Source organism: Eschrichtius robustus, chromosome 4, assembly GCF_028021215.1.
Source record: "Eschrichtius robustus isolate mEscRob2 chromosome 4, mEscRob2.pri, whole genome shotgun sequence".
NCBI lineage: Eukaryota > Metazoa > Chordata > Mammalia > Artiodactyla > Eschrichtiidae > Eschrichtius > Eschrichtius robustus.
In genome coordinates, this window is record NC_090827.1 from 49850948 (window position 1) to 49870528 (window position 19581).

General features: G+C 36.4%; 1 protein-coding gene across 12 annotated transcripts in view; it reads right to left on the reverse strand.

Annotated features, from left to right (window-relative positions):
* Positions 1-19581, reverse strand: part of PTPN13 (protein tyrosine phosphatase non-receptor type 13) — a 228129-nt gene that overhangs the window by 77251 nt on the left and 131297 nt on the right. For 10 of the 12 annotated variants that reach the window (XM_068542688.1, XM_068542686.1, XM_068542692.1 and 7 more), the window contains 9 exons: positions 18528-18602; positions 18232-18406; positions 15875-16028; positions 15320-15458; positions 14220-14372; positions 11102-11284; positions 8291-8453; positions 2108-2525; positions 1869-1966 (listed from right to left, as the gene is read on the reverse strand). In XM_068542688.1, coding sequence (XP_068398789.1) covers positions 1869-1966; positions 2108-2525; positions 8291-8453; positions 11102-11284; positions 14220-14372; positions 15320-15458; positions 15875-16028; positions 18232-18406; positions 18528-18602 — 1558 coding nt within the window. The remainder of the gene's footprint in view (positions 1-1868; positions 1967-2107; positions 2526-8290; positions 8454-11101; positions 11285-14219; positions 14373-15319; positions 15459-15874; positions 16029-18231; positions 18407-18527; positions 18603-19581) is intronic. The other 2 variants (XM_068542695.1, XM_068542696.1) reach the window with 1 other exon arrangement.

A 19581-nucleotide genomic window follows, 5' to 3' on the forward strand; every position in this document is an offset into this window, starting at 1 on the left:
ATACAGAAGTAATTTCTTCTGATAAATTCATAAAAATCAACAAAACATTAAGATAGCAACAATTTCTTTCATTTACACTCAGAAAAATATGTCTCCCCACAATGGGCATTTTTTTTTTTTTTTACTACTTTTAATGTCCAAGTTAAGCATATCAACTTGTTTTGCAGAATAAATTTAAACACAAATGTATTGTTTCTGACAATGACATTTTTTTTTAAGTTTTTTTTTTTTTAAATTATTTATTTATTATTTATGGCTGTTTTGGGTCTTCATTTCTGTGTGAGGGCTTTCTCTAGCTGCGGCAAGTGGGGGCGACTCTTCATCGCGGTGCGCGGGCCTCTCATTCTCGCAGCCTCTCCTGTAGCAGAGCACAGACTCCAGACGCGCAGGCTCAGTAATTGTGGCTCACGGGCCTACTTGCTCCGTGGCATGTGGGATCTTCCCAGACCAGGGCTCGAACCCGTGTCCCCTGCATTGGCAGGCAGACTCTCAACCACTGCGCCACCAGGGAAGCCCTGACAATGACATTTTGATGTCATATATGAAATGATGAAACTAAAATGAGTTTTAAAAGTATCTGTTCAAATGTTAAAAGAAAGTTCAATATTTGATAGGAATGAATAATCAATCAAAAACAAATGCAGAAAATAATTTTTTTTATGGTTGAATTTTATTTTACTTGTGTTTTTCTATGGAATATTATTCACTACTCTATATCTGATATGTGATGAATTTTTATGTAGAACAAAGCCTTCCTAATGAAAATAGCTTAGAATCTATATGAGATCCCATTATATATGAATACACTTTGAAAATTATTTTCTGAAAGATTAAATCAGTGTCTTTTTAGGCTATTTTCAACGCATAGGGTGACCTATAAGATGGAGTCTTGTCTTTCATCTGTTTAAAGTTTTTTTTAACCAATTCAATTTAAACCGATGATAGTATAATCTCTGAAAGCTGTGGAAACCTATATTAATAAAGTAATGTGACCTTCCATAAATATTTATCAATTATAGTGTAGTTCTCTTTGACTTCATTTACTCCACATATCCCCAATCCAATCACAGGGTGAGAAAATTCTTTTTAACTTTGTATAGTTATGATCACACTTAGTTCCAAGGGAGAGTGAATTAGTATTATTTAGTAAAACAACCGTAAAAAAGGGTATCCTTGTTGACCGCTTGTCTGCCCAGCTGTTTCCTATTTTGAGTAGTCATTCAGACCTCTGTGCTTAAACATCTACTTTTCTAAAAGATTGATTCCCATGCAGTTAGCTTTTAAGATGCACAAAACAACAGGAATCCTTCTGTTTATCTTATAAGGTAGTGTGTATTTATAAACACAAACAACTTCTGTCTATACTTAAATAGTTCATAGGCCCCAGCTAGCTGGGAGAAATTGAGAAAACTTAAATCAACTAAGAATTTCTACCTAAAACCATAGCACATTTCATAAAACTATCTCTTTCTAGACACAATTCCATTCTGAAAGTACCCTCAATAAACTTTTCTTAAAAATAAATATAGCATTAGTGGAGTCCACTCTCAAAGACTGTAAGGAAAATCCAAAGGAAGGCTATCCAAAGCCATGGCACCAGACTACTTGGGTTCTCTTGGTCAGAATGTCATGGGCTTTAACTGTGACCAAGAGAAAGCTAACAGTCTGTGCCATGAGGCAATCACTTGTTAAATCAATTTTTGATTTGACTTGGTACTTTTTAAGTAGCCTAAAATTTTATATTCACAAAAAGTTTTGGTAATTAGGACATACAACCAAAAATAATTTCCTGGTAATTAACACTGTCTCATTCATTTCATTATGAGCGTGAGGTAAGGGAGAAAGAAGGTAAGTTCGTTTATGCTGACCTATAACATATGCTTGACCAGGGTCTTCAAAGGATGAGGAGTCTGATTCCTGTTTCCTCCTTTCAGGACTTCTATTTAAACTTGCAACAGACTTTGAACTAAAGAGGGAAAAGGAAGGTGGGGGGGAAGTGTCAATGTAAAAAAGTATGATGAAAATAATAAATTGTCAAAACAGAAGCAAAAGTAGGAAATGCAGAATTTACAAATATGTAGTTTGGGTTAGTTAAGTATGTTCTTACTTATTAAGTTTTGTGAATCCTGCCAAAGATTCCGTATCAGATCTCGCCAGCTGGTGAAATGGTTTTCCTACCAACTCCGCAGTGGTTTGTGGTTGGGATTCCATGTTAACAATGACATTTTTCCGATGAGGATAGAGAGAGGCCTGACTCAGATCGTGGTATGATTTACTCATCCCTCTAGGCTTTTCCTCCCAAGAAGCTTTGTCACTCTTCTCTTTTGCGCTGTTTTGCAATGGCTGGTAAAGCGACAGCTCTGAGCAGGATAGCCTCTTCAGAATCTCAGCTTGAACCGACAGAGGTCGAACGGCAAGTTTGTTCAGCGTGCTGCTGGCCAGACTACCGGTGCTGATTGCTCGTCCCATATTAAATCCTCTAACGGACTCTGCTTGGAGATTCAGGCTCCTAAATGAAGCTTTCTCTACAAGGAAATAGGATTGCTTTACATGACGGAAACACCATAGAACCTTTTATGAGAAGAGCTATTTTAATAAATAAAAAACAGCATGCAATTTTTAATCATTTTGTGATCGCCATCAGAAGTAGGTAGCTTTCAAAGAGTGGCAATCGAGGATTTTAAAAAGGAGGTTGGAAGATTCTGGTTTTCATACCATCTCTCCATCCTTGTAGCTTTCTCACAGCCAGGGCCTGGGCAGCATTGCCTTACTTCATCTAGTGATTTTCCTGGATCTAATAATGTTTGGGTTTCATTCAGGCTTGCTGACCCCAATACAGTTTTCAGTTAGAAAGGAGAATGACATTTGACAGAGAAAATTTTAACGCTAGTAGTGTCTCTGCTAAAATACCAGGAAACCAAGGATGGGGAGAGGGAGAGATAAAACCTGGATAGGCCAATACAGTGAGATCATGCCTGAAAAAAGCTGTGTAGAGGAGAGTTTTGCCCAGAGAAAAAGTTCTTATTATATTTTTAAAAGCTTATGGCAAAAAAAAAAAAAAAAAAAAGCTTATGGCAGATTGTGGTGATGTTTGCACAACTCTGTTAACAATGTGGATATACTAAAAATCATTGAATTGTGCACTGTAAGTGGGTAAATTGTATGGTATGTGAATTAGGTCTCAATAAAACTACTACTAAAAAACAAACAAAAACCCCAAAACCCCAAACCCCCAAACCAAAACAAAAGCCTTTTATGTCAAATTTTCTGTCATTTCATTACTATGCCAATACCACCTCCCCACCTCGTAGACTTTTCCTGATTTAACTGAGGCCAAGGGGCCACAAGAGAATCACACATTACTTGTCTTTTTTGTTTCTGTTAATTAACATGATTAAGGAGCTGGGGTTCTCTTTATGCTTAAATTCCTTTCACTCCTAAATACATATCCAAAGTATTCTTTTAGTGGTCAAATTTAGAAATACCTTATAACAAGTGATTGGCTATTCTGTTTTGTGAGAACCAATGTCATGTCAGTATTGGAACATTTGAGGCTATAAACGAAAGCACTGCACCACAGAATTTTGGCGTCAAGATCCTTTCATGTATATAAAGGACCAGAAGCATAGAATTTCAAATGGTTTGGTTGTTCATGCATTAATAATCCACATCACAAGGCACCCCAATTGGTCTCCCTATGGAAAGTACCAATACAGCTTGACCACTATGTAAAACAGCTGCGAAAACTTGTTTTTTTAAAAAGAGAATGTCAAATGTTGCTGATTTAGATCTTAAGATTCTGTTTCATTTATCTTCTAATTCCTAGGAAGATTAATAATCAATATTTCATCTCAGGCATAAACAGATAGGAAAACAATGCAACTCTTTCATATTCATGCATCAGAATGAAGTCTAAATAAACATGTCTCTTGAGGACACAGGGAGGGAAGGGGAAGCTGGGACAAAGTGAGAGAGTAGCATTGACATATATACACTAGTAAATGTAAAACGGATGGCTAGTGGGAGGCTGCTGCGCAGGGAGATCAGTTCGACGCTTTGTGACGACCTAGAGGGGTGGGATAGGGAGGGTGGGGGGGAGGCTCAAGAGAGAGGGGATACGGGGATACATGTATACATATAGCTGATTCACTTTGTTGCACGGCAGAAACTAACACAACCTTGTAAAGCATTTATACTCCAATAAAGATATAAAAAAAAAAAATAAACACGTCTCATCACCAGGAAAATTCAACATTCTTTCTCTGAAGTAGAAGTGGACACCAAGTTAAAACATGACAATTAAAAAAAAAAACTTTTGTTTTAAAATTCCCAGTATAATCTTTAGCTTCAAATAGAGTTTTTATGAGAGCAGATAACATTAATTCTATTTTCTTTTACTTTGAGAGGAGACTTCATTCAAAGATGCAAAAACTGAGTCTTAAACAGATTCAACTACTGGGAAATGCCTCCATACCCAAAAGTTTTCTTCACCTTAAAGGAAAATGTAGACCAAACTTTGGCAGGCATAGGGACCACCAGTTCAGCTTAGGTTGTATCTATTTTGTAAACATACCAAGGATTATGCTATTCAAATCCATTCATAGATCATTCCTGGGTAGAACTTAAAGTGTTGCACATATCCATGGGACAGAATAATAAACCACCCACTTATCTACTGTCCTACTGCCTTTCACCTGGAAAGGACTCCAACATGGACCACCAGCATGGGGAAGGACATTAGAATGAACCTACATCCTATTACTAATGTTTCAAATTTGAACTCAAAGCCTTTGTTAGTTCCACACTCAGTCTGCAATCCACGCTGTGCTATTATTCAGTCTCGTACTTGTTTTGTATTTCCTTATTTCATCAACTAAATTGTATGCTCTTTTGAGGAGATGGGCTTCATTTATTTTTGTAACCCGTAGCACCTAGCATGTAGCAAGTGCTCAGTAAATGATTATTAATCTTAACTTAATTCCATGCAAATTAGTTCTCTGGAAACTTATCAAATAGAAAGACTACTGGATTAGGAATTAAGAGATCAGGTTCTAGTCTCCTTTGACCTCTAACTATGAGGTTAAGTGAGACACTCTTTTCTCTGAACCTGTTTCCTCATCAGTAAAATTTTGGACTTAATGGCCTCTAAGGTTTTCTCTAGCACCCATATTCTATGACTCTAAAGAAGCAACATACACTTGTGAGCCCATCAACCTCCAATAGATAACACCGGTTATTTTCACTTGTCTAGTACAGACAGTTAAGTAGGCAGGTAGTTACTTCTATGCTGCTTCCAAGCAGAAAATAATTCCTTTCAAGGCTTAACAAAATCAGGGAATAGATGTAGATAATACCATCTTAAAGTCCTTTTACATATGAATTTAAGGATACATAGTGTGTTCTTAGGGGGAAAACTGAGATATGTAGAACATTCCCACTTCATTGGTGAAGAAAATGAGACCTCAAAACGTCAGTTACTTTCCTAAGGTCATCCTACTACTACTATAACTAGTGGTAGTCGTGGTAAAACAATGTTGATGATGATGATAATAAGGATAATGAATATTTATTCAATACTTATTTTGTGCCGGCACTTTTACATGTATGAATTCATTTCATCTTCACAATAACCTTATCATGTTGGTATTATCATTATGATAATCATTTTACCAGATGGGGAACTAAGGCAGAGAGTTTGAGTCGCCTGCCCACGGTTTCAGAGCTTGCAAGTAAGACAGCGTGGTTTGAACACTGGCAGTCTTGCCCCACAGTTCATGTTCTTAACTACCACAATATATCATTGAAATGTTGAGGGTGGAAGGCTGGTTCATAGTTGTGTCTTCTGACTCTAAACTATAGCACCCTATACCACATCTATAATAATGTAACCTTCAATTTTTCAATTCTGACTTGAATAGAATATTAATCTAAGTAGGCATATCAATGGCTCTCATAAGTTTGATTATTTCACTATACTTTTTTTTTTTAAATTTATTTATTTTATTTACTTATTTTTGGCTGTGTTGGGCCTTTGTTGCTGCGTGCAGGCTTTCTCTAGTTGCAGTGAGCGGGGGCTACTCCTCCTTGTGGTGCGCAGGCTTCTCATTGTGGTGGCTTCTCTTTTTTTTTTTAACATCTTTATTGGAGTATAATTGCTTTACAATGGTATGTTAGTTTCTGCTTTATAAAAAAGTGGATCAGTTATACCTATACATATATCCCCATATCTCTTCCCTTTTGTGTCTCCCTCCCTCCCACCCTCCCTATCCCACCCCTCTAGGTGGCACAAAGCACCAAGCTGATCTCCCTGTGCTATGCAGCTGCTTCCCACTAGCTATCTATTTTACGTTTGGTAGTGTATATATGTCCATGCCACTCTCTCACTTTGTCCCATCTTACCCTTCCGCCTCCCCGTATCCTCAAGTCCATTCTCTAGTAGGTCTGCGTCTTTATTCCCGTCTTGCCCCTAGGTTCTTCATGACCATTTTTTTTGTTTGTTTTTTAGATTCCATATATATGTGTTAGCATACGATATTTGTTCTTCTCTTTCTGACTTACTTCATTCTGTATATTTCACTATACTTTGAAAATATATAAGAGCATACAAATTTTTTAGCAGAGCAAAGCAGGGAAAGAAAAGGAATAATGTGATTACAGCAACAGTTATCATATTGTAGCATGCATAAAATCATTACTGAGGAAAGCCTGTTAAAATGCAGATTCCAGGGACCCAATTCCCAAAGACTGTGATTCACTAAGTGTCACATAGGTTTCTGGAATCTTCATTTTTAATCAGTATACAGCCCCTACCATCTTGATTCTGAAAGGCTGAGAAACATTTATTCATAGGTTGCCATAACCTCAGTCTGATCCTACAGGGGAAGGTTCGGATAAAGAATTCATAGGGCTCTGCTGCACAGTCATCAGTGCTATTACATTTAATTTTTTAATCAAATTCTTTTTTTTTTTGGCTTAAACAACAGAAATTTATTGTCTCACAGGTCTGGAGGCTAGAAGTCCAAGATTTGAGAGTTAGGTTTGGTTTCCACTGATTCCTGTCTCCTTGCAGATGGCTGTTTTCTCACGGCCTTTCCTCTGAGCCTGTATCCCTGGTGTCTCTGTCTCTTCTTATAAGGACACCAGTCATATTGGATTAGGGCCCTACCCTTATGACCCTATTTAACCTTAATTACCTCCTTACAGGCCCTATCTCCAAATACAGTTACGTAGGGAGTTAGAGCTTCAACATGGGAATTTTATGGGGACACAGTTCAGTCCGTAACATCTTTTATGTAGTGCTTCTGATTTATCTCCCAGAGAACCTGCCATCATCAATATATTAGTTTCCTAGGCTGCTCTCACAAATTATCAAAAACTAGGTTGCTTAAAATAATAGAAACTTAATTCTATCAAATTCTATCAAATTCTTGATTAAAAAAGTGTTTCACTGAAGTCTGTAAGAATTTAATATGCAGAACCAGACTTTCTACAGCTTTAATCTCTACATGTGGTCTTGCAGAGTAAGCTTTAAATATTTCAGTTCCGATTGAGATTTTCTTCAGAGCTAAATTGGTTTCTTCTGTTGGTTCCTTTTCAAAAGGAACTGAAACCACTCTCCTGAGCACTTATATTGGTACTATGGTTACTCACGTCAGTGTCAGAACAGGGACATGACCAAGTAAAACTGAAATCTGTCACCCCCAAAACTGTTATGCTACATGACTTCCCCATTCTGGGTGCAGAGCCCCCTGCCTTGTTTCCCATGTTCTTTCCCTTATCTGCAAAGCCCTTCCATTTATCGTCAACCTACTTAATTATTTTTGTCCTTCAAATTCCAATTCAAGTGCCACCACTCACATACTCTATCCTCTGATCTCCCTTTCCTCCTGCAGTGTATATTATAGAGACTGTACAATATAACCTGTTATTGAAACCTTGACCCTCTATTGTGTATTACTGTTTCATGTTTGTTGGTCTTATCTCCCAGTGTGTAAGTTTACTATGGGTAGAGAATGTGTCTGAAACTTTTACAATATTTACATCAGCTAGCCTAACAATCGGCACAAGATAGTTCAACAGGTACTCCCTGACTGATGAGGGGTGCTGTTTTCAAAATAAACATGAAGTTGACATCTCAGCTTCATTTATGACACCTTTATGAAGTTGACTTAGTCATTTAACATCTACATACCTTGTCATTTTCATCCTAAAAGTGGAAGTTCTTTTAAAGTTTGTGGCAAAAATCATGCATCGACCCTGGAGTCATCTGACACAGTTTGCTTCTCCTTACCGATATCCTGGGCATCTTGGTTGCTCTGTCTTGCTCTCATTTGCAGCTGGAACTTATGCTGGGAAGAGCAGAGGTGCAGCAGGTACTGGCATATCTTACCGTTGTCTGTCTGGAAGGCGTGTTTTATTCCATCTGATGTATTTTGCAATGTGATTTTCTTTTTCTACAATATTAATCAAGGGTATTTAAAATTAGGATATTTTCCTATCACTTCATTGCATGACCAAATTTTAGAAACAATGAGTAAGTACAGATATTATTTTTACTTCACGTTATTAGGCATGAATACTCATTGACCTATATCTAATATAAATATAGAAAAATATATAGAAATTTAGGAAATAAATGAAATTAATATTATTTGCCACTTTTAGAAATTGTAGCCTAAATCAGATTGTATAGACTGTATACCAGCCACCAGCAAGGGAAATAGTTTCCTTTAAAGATTACTGATATTTTGAGTTTACTGCAATGTTTACAAACACCAAAACTATTTAAAAAAGAAATTACAAGAAATATATGTTCTACCGCCTTAGATAAAGAAAATGAAGTTCAACAAAAACTGATATTAATATGCAATAATAAGCACTGTGATTCAGTCAAGAAAAATTCTGGTGGCATGAAGGCTGGGATGGAAGATGTGGGAAGTTAAGGAAAATGTTGGAATGCGGAAACACCGGATAACATAACTGCTGGGCTGAGAGATGGAACACAGCAATATTTAGAGACAGTGATTCTTGCCAAATTCTGGGAAAGGAAGAGAATCATTAATCAGTTTTATCTCCCTGTTTCTTAAAAACGAAATGTTTCTTATGTAAGAGGACATCCTGAAATATTGCGACCTATGTGGTAAGGCTTGCGGTGATCCATATGCCTTAAAAGACTAGCATTCAACATGTCAGGGATCTAAGACTAATGTCTCTGGAGAATTGCTCAAGCCCAGCTAGATTCTACTGTAGCTCTTGGCTTCTCTACTGTACAAATTAGTTCCTCTATATCATGTCCCTTGTCTTGCTGTCAAATGCAGAAATAGGCTCAGACAAGTCAAATTTCGTAGACTCACAAAAGATATGACAACAGAGTATTACTCAAACTTCAATCATGCAGGTGCCACCTTCATAATTCCTGGTCTTAAAAACAAAATAAGACTATTAAATTCTTGCTAGATGTTGTTACCAGTGAAATCTCAGGAACCCTGTTCTCTCTTTCTTAAGAAAAGGAAATCAGCAAGTATTAGAGAGGAGTTAAAGCTACAGTAGCACCAAACTAGTATCCTGACTACCAGTAGCATTCCTAGTAACTCTTCAAATAGTTGGGGAATTTTTCTCCTAACAAACACTGCACTTAACCACTATCAAGTAATTCCCAAGGATGTTGAACTCCACAGTTGTAAAGCTGTACAGGTTTGAAACAAATCATAAGGATAATTGATCCTAAGCGTTAACTGACGGACTGGACAAGAAATGTGCCTAAGGAAATTCAGTTGTTAGAGATGAGAAGGGCGAAGGGTAACTTTTCCATCTCCCCAGAGGCCAGTGGAAGAAAAAAGGAGAGTTTAAAAAAGAGAGTTCTGTGTTAGAGAAAGAACTACAGGATAAACAAGTTCTGTTAAAGACGGGAATAGTTTGCAGGGAAATGTGGGCTATTCTTTATTACTGGAGATCTTTAAAAATGAGCTAATCATAGCTAGTTCTATTTTTATTGCAGGGCTGATGTGATAGCTGGCAAACGATGGCTGAATGCTGGATGATTATTTGATTTGTTGCCCTTTTAAAACTGGTCCAAATTAGATTTGTATTTAATTCATCAAGGTTTCCTCTAGGCACTTGCTCTGCCAGCATTTTCATTGGGGAAGGTAGGTAACCTAGGTAATTTCCTGATCTTGACAATCTTGGGAAGATGAGGATGGTCTGGGATTTCCTGAGAGAATACATTATTATGTGGTAATCTTAGTGGTACCTCTGGGTTTCAGGGGAAACCAACCAACTAACCCTCAGGTCTAGAAATGATTCCAAAGGTCTCTAGGTTGAAGATTATCCACAGTCAGTTGGGACTTTGATATTATAACCTTAAAAATATTGTTTGTTCTGGTGAGACCATATTTCAGCCCAAATATAAACTAAAGATGTCAGTAGTCCCTGAATACCATTAGGAAAACAAATACCTGAACAGATTTTTGATTTACCTCTGGGGTTTGCCAATCACACTTCAATGTTCAGATTTTCCACCTACTTCCAAAATCAAAATATGCCTTTATAGTTCATTATCTTTCATAAACATGATTTTCTAAAAATTGCTTTCCTAACTTTATCTCCAGAGACTACACACTAAAACTTAAAACTGTAGAAAGTCCTGAGGCTAGTTCATAAAAGTCAGTAAATCTCTGGACCACTGAGATTCAAATACAGTTCTGTGAGGGACCTATTACTAAACTAGACAAAGTTCACTGGGGTTAAGATAATTATCAATCTTAAATACATTGGAGGGTTTTCTCCATGTGAGAGGTATTAGTACCCTGGAATAAGTTCTGAATTAACAGAGACGTCAACTTGGTTGTAATTTAACTAAAGTTAATTGAGCATATAACCAGCTAAGAATTCTTTTAAAAATCACCTTCTGAGAAAACCAAAAACAAAATCTCAATAATACTTCCCACAACGAAGAAAGAAGAGTTAAATAGTATTAAGACATATAAGCTCTACTAAATGCCAGGGTTTAAAGTTCGCTTAAGGAAAGTCAATTAACACGTTACATTTGAAATCGACAACACCAATTTAAATGTAGAATCAAGAGAGGTTAAAATGGACATACGGAAAAAGAAATCTTCTTGGTTTCCCTCCATGGAAAGCGAAGGACCAATGTGCGAACTCCATTGTGAACCTCAAACACAAGGACACCTTTAGAACAGACTCCAAGCAGTATTCCTGTTTGTGACTTTTTCTCAGGGTGCACCCGGTGAAAATGAACTCCATATTCTGTCAGTCTTTGGCAGACCTGTTGGAACAATACCATAACATAACAATGCACCTTGGAAAAGGTGACTTAAAGATACAGAAGTTGTACCAATGTCGTTTAATATGGAAAGGATAGTCTCTTAAACAAATGTTGCTGGAACAACTGGATATTCATATGCCAAGAAAATAAATCTTGACCCTTACTTTAGCCAATATATGAAAATTATACCAAAAACAATAGCAGACTTAAATACAGCAACTAAAACTAGAAAATTTAGAAAATATTTGACTGTGGGTTAGACAAAGATATCTTAGACGGGACATAAAAAGCAGGAACCACAGAAGGAAAAATTGGTAAATTGAAGCTTCATTAACATCAGAAACTTTTGCGCTTCAAAAGTCAATGATAGGAAAACAAAGGCAAGTCACAGACTGGGAGATAAGGAATCGTATCTAGAATACATAAAGAATACGTACTTCTCAGATACAAAATAACCAGATACAAAAATGGGCAAAAGATTTTATTAGACACATCAACAAAGAAGATATATGAACGACAAATAAACATATGAAAAGATGCTCAAAATAACAGTAACTAGGGAAATACAAATTAAAACCACAATCATAAACCACTACTTACCTTATTTCAATAGCTAAAATGAAAAAAAAAAAGAAAACAAAACTAAACATACCAAGTGTTGTTAAGGGTGTAGAGCAACTGGAAATCCCATACGTTACTGGTAGTACTGTAAAACTGTACAACCACTTGAGAACAATTTGGCAGTTCTGCAGAAGTAACACATACACTTACCATAGATCCCAGCAAACCTAATGGTAGGTATTTACTCAAGAAAAAGAAAAATCATATGTTCACGCAAAAATGTGTATTTGAGTGTTTAAAGCAGCTTTATATCCATCAACTAAAGAAAAAATAAACAAATCGTTGCATATCTGTACAACAGAAAACTATTCAGCCATAATAAACAAACTACTATACACACCACACATGGATGAATCTCAAAAGCATTATTCTAAGTGAAAAGAACCAGACACAGAAGACTATGCAATATATGATTCTTTAAATGAAATTCTAGAGAAGAAAAAATTATGGTGATAGAAAGCAGATCAGTATTTGCCAGAAGTTAGGAATAGGGGGGAAGGGACTGAACGGAAAGGGACATGAGGGAAATTTTTGGTGTTGGAAGTGTGTTATATTTTTGGCAAACTTTTTATTTAAAGGGCTAGATAGGAAACATTTTCGGCTTTGTGGGTCATATGATCTCTGTTGTAACTACTTAACCCTGCTGTTGTAGTGTGAAAGCAGATACAGACAATAGGGAAACAAATGAGCATGGCCGAGTTCCAGTAAAAGTTTACTTATAAAATAGGCAGACCACAGTTTGCTAACCCTTGTTCTTCATCATGGTTGTGGAAATGGTTGCTCAACTGTATATATATTTTCAAAACTCACTGAATTGAACATTTAAAAGTGGTCAATTTTATTGTATGTAAATTATACCTCAATAAAGCAGATTTACAAAAAGATATGAAAGCTTTTCAGAGGCAATATGATATATAGCAGAAGGGTAACCTTGGAAGGGTATATTAATGAGATTTTTAAAAAAATTCTTAGGTTAGAAGAAAGATGCTCAAGCTGAAGAGAAAAGGAGTAACAGGATACATTATTAGAAGGAGAAGGGCAGCCTACTATGCATTAAGCACACTACTTATATGGGGAAAACTGAAGCTCAGAGAGGTTAAAGTACATTGTCCAAGTTTACCCAGCTGGTTGAAACAAGAATTCAAATGCAAGACTGTCTGAAAATCCCCATGCAAATTCTTTCTGCTGTGTTAATCTGTCTTCTACCTTTATTAATAAAAATATAACTTGATATTTACTTCCTCCAAGTATAAACATGTAATAACCGAGGAAAAAAATAAGTACATAAGGTAATGTCTTTAAAAGTAGAGTCAACTTAAAACAAACCACCCTGCCTTTCTTACCATGGATCCTAGATTAAAGGTGGTATAAGTCTGTGAATGAAACCCCTTTATAGATATTTGTAGGGCTGGGAAACTTGGCTCCCTTCCCTTATTATGGAGCAGCAAATTTAAGGCATGCTGTTACATCCTGGGGAGCTAACAGTAATTAGAGAATAATTACTGAGAGGAGAATATTCTTTTATTTTATTTTATTTTTTTGTCGGCCACGCCACAGGGCATATGGGATCTTAGTTCCCCGACCGGAATCGAGCCTACACCCCCTGCAGTGGAAGCAGGGAGTCTTAACCACTGGACCACTGGGGAAGTACCCCCAAGAGGAGAATATTCTGAATTTTCTCTTCTCAATAGAATATTCGCACATATTTGCTGTTCACATTGGAAGTTTGCATAGTACTGTCTTTTCTGATCATAAATGCACTGTTATTCATCTAAGGTCTTATAGGAACATGGTGGCAGAACTGAAACTATAAATCAATTTTTCTAACCCCCTTCCCCTGTGTGAATTAGTTGGCATTAATGGAAAGACTATTTTTAGAAGATATAATTGAATCTTAAGCTTTTTAAGAAAAAACAAAGCAAAACAACCCTAGAATTAGTTTCAACTTGCCTTTCTTATCCAGACAGTCACAAAATCCAATTGTTTCTTCTTTATAATATATCTTGATTTTGAGAGTATGAAATAGGATAAAAGCATATAATCCATAGCCAGATAGATACGGGTTCAAATCATAGTTTTGTTCCACATATCAGCCACTGACTTTGGGAAAATTACATTTCCTCTCTGAGCCTCAGTTCTCTCTTTTACAAAATGAGAATTAAAATACCATGGTTTTAGTCAGGAATAAATGAGCTGAGATAAAGCATACAGCATCAGTTATTGGCACCTGAGCTTTTAGATGTATGTCTTCCAACACTTCTTCCTTACTTTGAAAAAGATAAAAAGTTCATCATTTGTAATCTTGCGTGCTTACCTTTAAAAATTCTAACTCTGTCTCTTTTTCAGAAGCTCCCACATAGGTATTATGCAATTTCGGTAACTCTTCTTTAATATAGGATAAATCAAGTTTCTCCATCACTCTGGGAGGTAAATAATGCTCCAGTCTAAAATAAGACACACCGTGAACCTAGAAGGAGAGTGTTTTTGTAAGAAATTCTGTTTGCCCTCTTCCTCCTATCTTAAAGTTCTTGCCTCAACAAGAGATAAGGTACTCCTATTTATACTTCTCTCTGAGGAATGAGTTTTAGAGAAAGTGCATCTCTTTCTGTTTTATTCAGTGAAGTAGAATGACTGAACTGATCAGCAAGCTTGAGAAGAGACTGACAATCAAAGGCCAAATGTCACTATAGTTAAGGATTAATGTTGTGAAGGATGCTGCTTGAGTGGCAGAGTCTCTTCTTGCTCCCTGCTTCCTCTTAGGTCCACTTGTATTCAGGTGCATTTGGCCTTGAACATGTGTCCTCCATACAGTGAGCTCTGCTGGGTTCTCAGCCTATCACTGCATGGATCCATGTGGAAGGTGGAAGACCCCTTTGATCCAGATTTGGCTGGTAACCCTTATGTCTAGTATCTGTTAGTTAGAAATAGGGAGAAGGAAGGGTAAGTGTTAGATATCCCAAAACTCTGAAACAGGATAATTTTTAAACAGAAAAAAAAAGAAAAGAAGGAAGGAAGGGAGGGAGGGAGGGAGGGGGGTGGAGAGAGAGAGAGAAAGAGAGAGAGAAAGAAAGAAAGAGAGAAAGAAAGAAAGAAAAAGAAAGAGAGAAAGAGAGAGAGGAAGAAAGGAAGAAAGGAAGGAAGGAAGGAAGGAAGGAAAGAAGGAAGGAAGGAAGGAAGGAAGGAAGGAAAGAAGGAAGGAAGGAAGAAAAAGAAAGAAAGAAAGAAAGAAATCCCACACTGCATGATTTGAAATAACCAATATACACGGGGAACTTGGTCATTCTGAGGCACCAAACTAGCCTCAAAAATCTCCAGATATAAACAGCAAACACTTCAACCAGGTTTAGTCTTTAATCATGCTGATTATAAGAACACCAATGCAAAATTTGTCCTGGAGAAAAAAATAAATCCTACCTCTGGTTGATAATCTCCATACTCAGCTTGTAGAGCCAAGGATGCTAGTAATAAAGAAGTCTCATCATCACAGTGCATCCTCTCCTCCAAGATATCTTTTCGCAGCTGAAGATAATACTGATGACAGGTCAGAGAATGTCTGGGAAAACAAATACACAAAACATCTAGGCTTTTGATCTTGAATCCTGGGGTGGTTTTTTTTATTGGCATAGAAGTTTAGTTGCCAAGATGGCTTATGATTAAGTATAAGAAATTAATAAACTATATTGAAGGAAATACTTCTTTTATGATAAAGAAGACTTTATCATTGATCAGAATAAAATAATTCAGAATAAAATAATAAGCAATGATAAATAAGACTTTATCATTGATCAGAATAAAATAATATCATTGATCAGAATTCAATAATTCAATAATAAAATAATTATTGAAAATAATTATTTCAATAATTATTTGAAATAATTCAAAATAATTCAGAATAAAATAAATCAGTAAACTAAAGGGTCAAAAGACCAGGGGCCAAAAAGAGAAACATAGAAACTCTTGTGTACTCACTGTATTAGACTAACATCATCCATGAAAAATTTAATTCGAAAAAACAAAGTAAAATTAACGGAGGCTTTGCTCTTTTTCTTTGGTTCTTCTTTCCATCCCTCTGGGGCCACTTTGGTTAATTTTAGATCAGGATCAACAAAGAAATATTCATTATCTAGAACAGAATGAGAAATATTCAGATAAAATAAAAATACTTTCATGTTTTCTTTTAATTTCTTCATTTTTCGGTCAGACTTACACAGAACAGTTTTACACCAGAATAAAACAGGATTGTTAAGAAGTATGGCAGGGAATTCTGAGGCACTGCATATGGATGGAAGGCAGTATGGCTCAGTCTTTTATAAATGAGGGCTCTGAAGACAGACAGACGTGTATTCAACTCCTGGTCACATCATTTACTACCTGTGTGATACTGAATAAATTATGTAACCTATCTAGACACCAATTTTCTTGTCTGTAAAATCAGGATGGTACTAATTCCTGCTTTTTAGGGTTGTTGTAGAGATCAAATGACATAATGGTTATAAAATACTTGGTAGTTTAAAGCACGTGGCACATGGTAAGCATTCAATAAATATTAGCTATATTTGTTATAGTTGAGCTACCATTGAAACCTAGAAGGAACAATAATCATCATTTTATTTTTAGTTTTAATGTCATCATTTAATTCTTGATTCTCTCCAAATAAAAGATTAGTCAGTAAAATCTGACTTATCCAGAATGTTTAAGAAATTAGATACAAAATTAGATACAAAATTCTGACTAATTGGGCTTCCCTGGTGGCACAGTGGTTAAGAATCTGCCTGCCAATGCAGGGGACACGGGTTCAAGCTCTGGTCTGGGAAGATCCCACATGCTGTGGAGCAACTGGGCCCGTGAGCCACAACTACTGAGCCTGTGCGTCTGGAGCCTGTGCTCCACAACAAGAGAGGCCGCGATAGTGAGAGGCCCGCGCACCGTGATGAAGAGTGGCCCCCACTTGCCACAGCTAGAGAAAGCCCTCGCATAGAAACGAAGACCCAACACAGCCATAAATAAATAAATTTTTAAAAAAAAGAAAAAAAAAATTCTGACTAATTGAATATTTTTATACAGATAGTATTACATGATTAGCCTTAAAACTGTAATTAGTAAACTGATAGAACATCAACAGGCACTAATCGAATATTTATTGGATGACTCTACAAAATGAATTATTAGTGTTTAAGGAACAAGAATTCAATAAACTAAGTTGAAAGACATATTTCTTGTATGACAAAGATGGTGTTATCCTGATCTTGTAGGGTTTCAGGGTGATTTGATCCTTCAGTTATAATTTATTGTACTTTGTTGTCAAAGCTTTTTAAGTTAAATTTTGAGGTAAACAGGAATCTGAAATATTGAAGAGTAATTTATAAATATAGTAATATTAAAGAAATATTTATTTAAACCCAGCTCCAAAGGGTTTCTTTTTAAAAAAAAAAACTAATTCTTTTTTTAAAAATTTATTTATTTTTATTTTTGGCTGCATTGGGTCTTTGTTGCTGCGTGTGGGCTTTCTCTAGTTGTGGCAAGCAGGGGCTACTCTTCGATGCAGTGCATGGGCCTCTCATTGCAGTGGTTTCTCTTGTTGCGGAGCATGGGCTCTAGGCGCATGGGCTTCAGTAGTTGTGGCTCACGGGCTCTAGAGCACAGCCTCGGTAGTTGTGGTGCATGGGCTTAGTTGCTCCGCTGCACGTGGGATCTCCCAGACCAGGGCTCAAGCCCATGTCCCCTGCACTGGCAGGCGGATTCTTCACCTCTGTGCCATCAGGGAAGTCCCCAAGGGGTTTCTTATTGCTATGACAATTCTAATTGATAAATAGCAGCAGCTTCTACTGAATCTGTGTTCTGAGACCACTGTGGTTGTGAACGTCACAGGTCAGTGGATGTAATGCTTAAAAAATGTGAAATGACTTATTTTCCGTCATCAACTGACAACATTTAGGAAGACACTGTTTCTAGGATAGTAAGCTGAAGAAGTTGATATGGAAATTCAGAAATAGGGTCCTGCTATATATTCAAACTCATATTAGCAGAATACTAATTTCTAGAGTACATATGTAGGCAAAATTATGGTCCACAAAATATAACAATTAAAATCTATGTTTATATAGCCAATGCCAGAGAAAAATCTTCATGATAAGGTACAGAAGATGCTAAAAAGACATGGCTATTAAAACAATGTATCTAGTTAGGAAAAGGAACTCCTCCTACTTCTCAATGCTGACATATCCATGTAGTTAATATTTCCCAAAAGAAGGTTAGGCAGAACAGATATAGGAAGTCGTTGTTGCCAAGTTCCCATACTATACCCTGAATTTAAAATGCCTTGGTACCTTTGAGGGTAGCTAAAGCAAACAAATGATGTTCCACTAAGCCAATATGGGCCACAAGCATATCAAACACATCTTTACATATAGTTTTGGTATCACAAGTCAGTTCCAGTTTCTGTCCACTCAGAAGCATTATGTTTACTTTTCTTCGGTTATCCTCATTCTTCCCTTTCTTGGTCTACAATTGAAAAAAATGAATGGAAGTTATGAATGTAAACATTATAAGAATTTTACTGTTTTAAAAAAATCATTACTAAAATTATTTTCTAAAAGTGACACAAAGTGGTTTTATTACTTACAAGGATAGACCGCGGCAAATCCAAAGATATAAATGGTTCAATCGTCATTTTCACAAACTCAGGGCCAAAGAAATTCTGTGAATCACAGAAGTAGAATCAATAGTTTTTATCATTTACTCAAGCTCTTTCCTTGAAAGGAAAATAATGTAATAATAATAATAGTAATAATAATAATAAACAACTACATGTAAGGCCACCATATTAGAACTAGTGATCTGAAACAAATGTAAAAACTTTCAATAAAGAAGTACGGTGGAATTTGCCAAGAACGGGAATGGAATGTGCCTTACACTAAGTGTGAATAGAAGTTTTCTCAGCTTCATTTTCTACCAGCAACGTAAAATATAAAGCCTGGCTTTATATTGTTTTACATAAATAAAGGTTTTCATTTTTTGGACTCCAGGTAGACTCAAACTCCCCAAAATAAAAAAATAGCAGTCTCAATTATTGAAGTAATATAGAGTTGTCTAGTTCACATAAGGATTTGGTTTAATAATGTTAATGTGTAAAGTTATTGAACAGAATTTCATTATTTCAGAGAGTGATATTCAATTTGTCCTAAAACAAGTCTTAGTTATTGGACAACATCTATTTTGATATTACAAAAGACACATCCATCTGTAATCAAGTTCTTGGAATCCTGTACTTTTTTGTTCTAATTAGTGACAACTAGGGATATTATAAGTATCACAGTCTCTGCTCCCTCTTGCTGCTTCTAGTAAGAAAATAATATCTCAGGAGCTGGGGAAAGTAGAGTCCACATTCTGCATTTACTTCTTTTCAAGCTACTCTTTCCCTTTATGTCTTGTATATCCAGGGTTTTCTGCCTAGAGGGGAGAATTGGTTGAAGAGATAACTTAAAACAAGTTAGACTCCAGGAGGGAGCAGCATTCAGAATAGACGGAAAAATTATGTCCAAATGGGCAAAAGGTAGAATGAATGCAGGGCTAATTTTGAGGCCAAAGGCAGGTGGTGTGTGCGGGGGTCGGGGGGGGGGGGCGAGCTTTCGTGCATGCATGTGTTTGAACTAATGGGGGGTAACTGGAGTTTCATT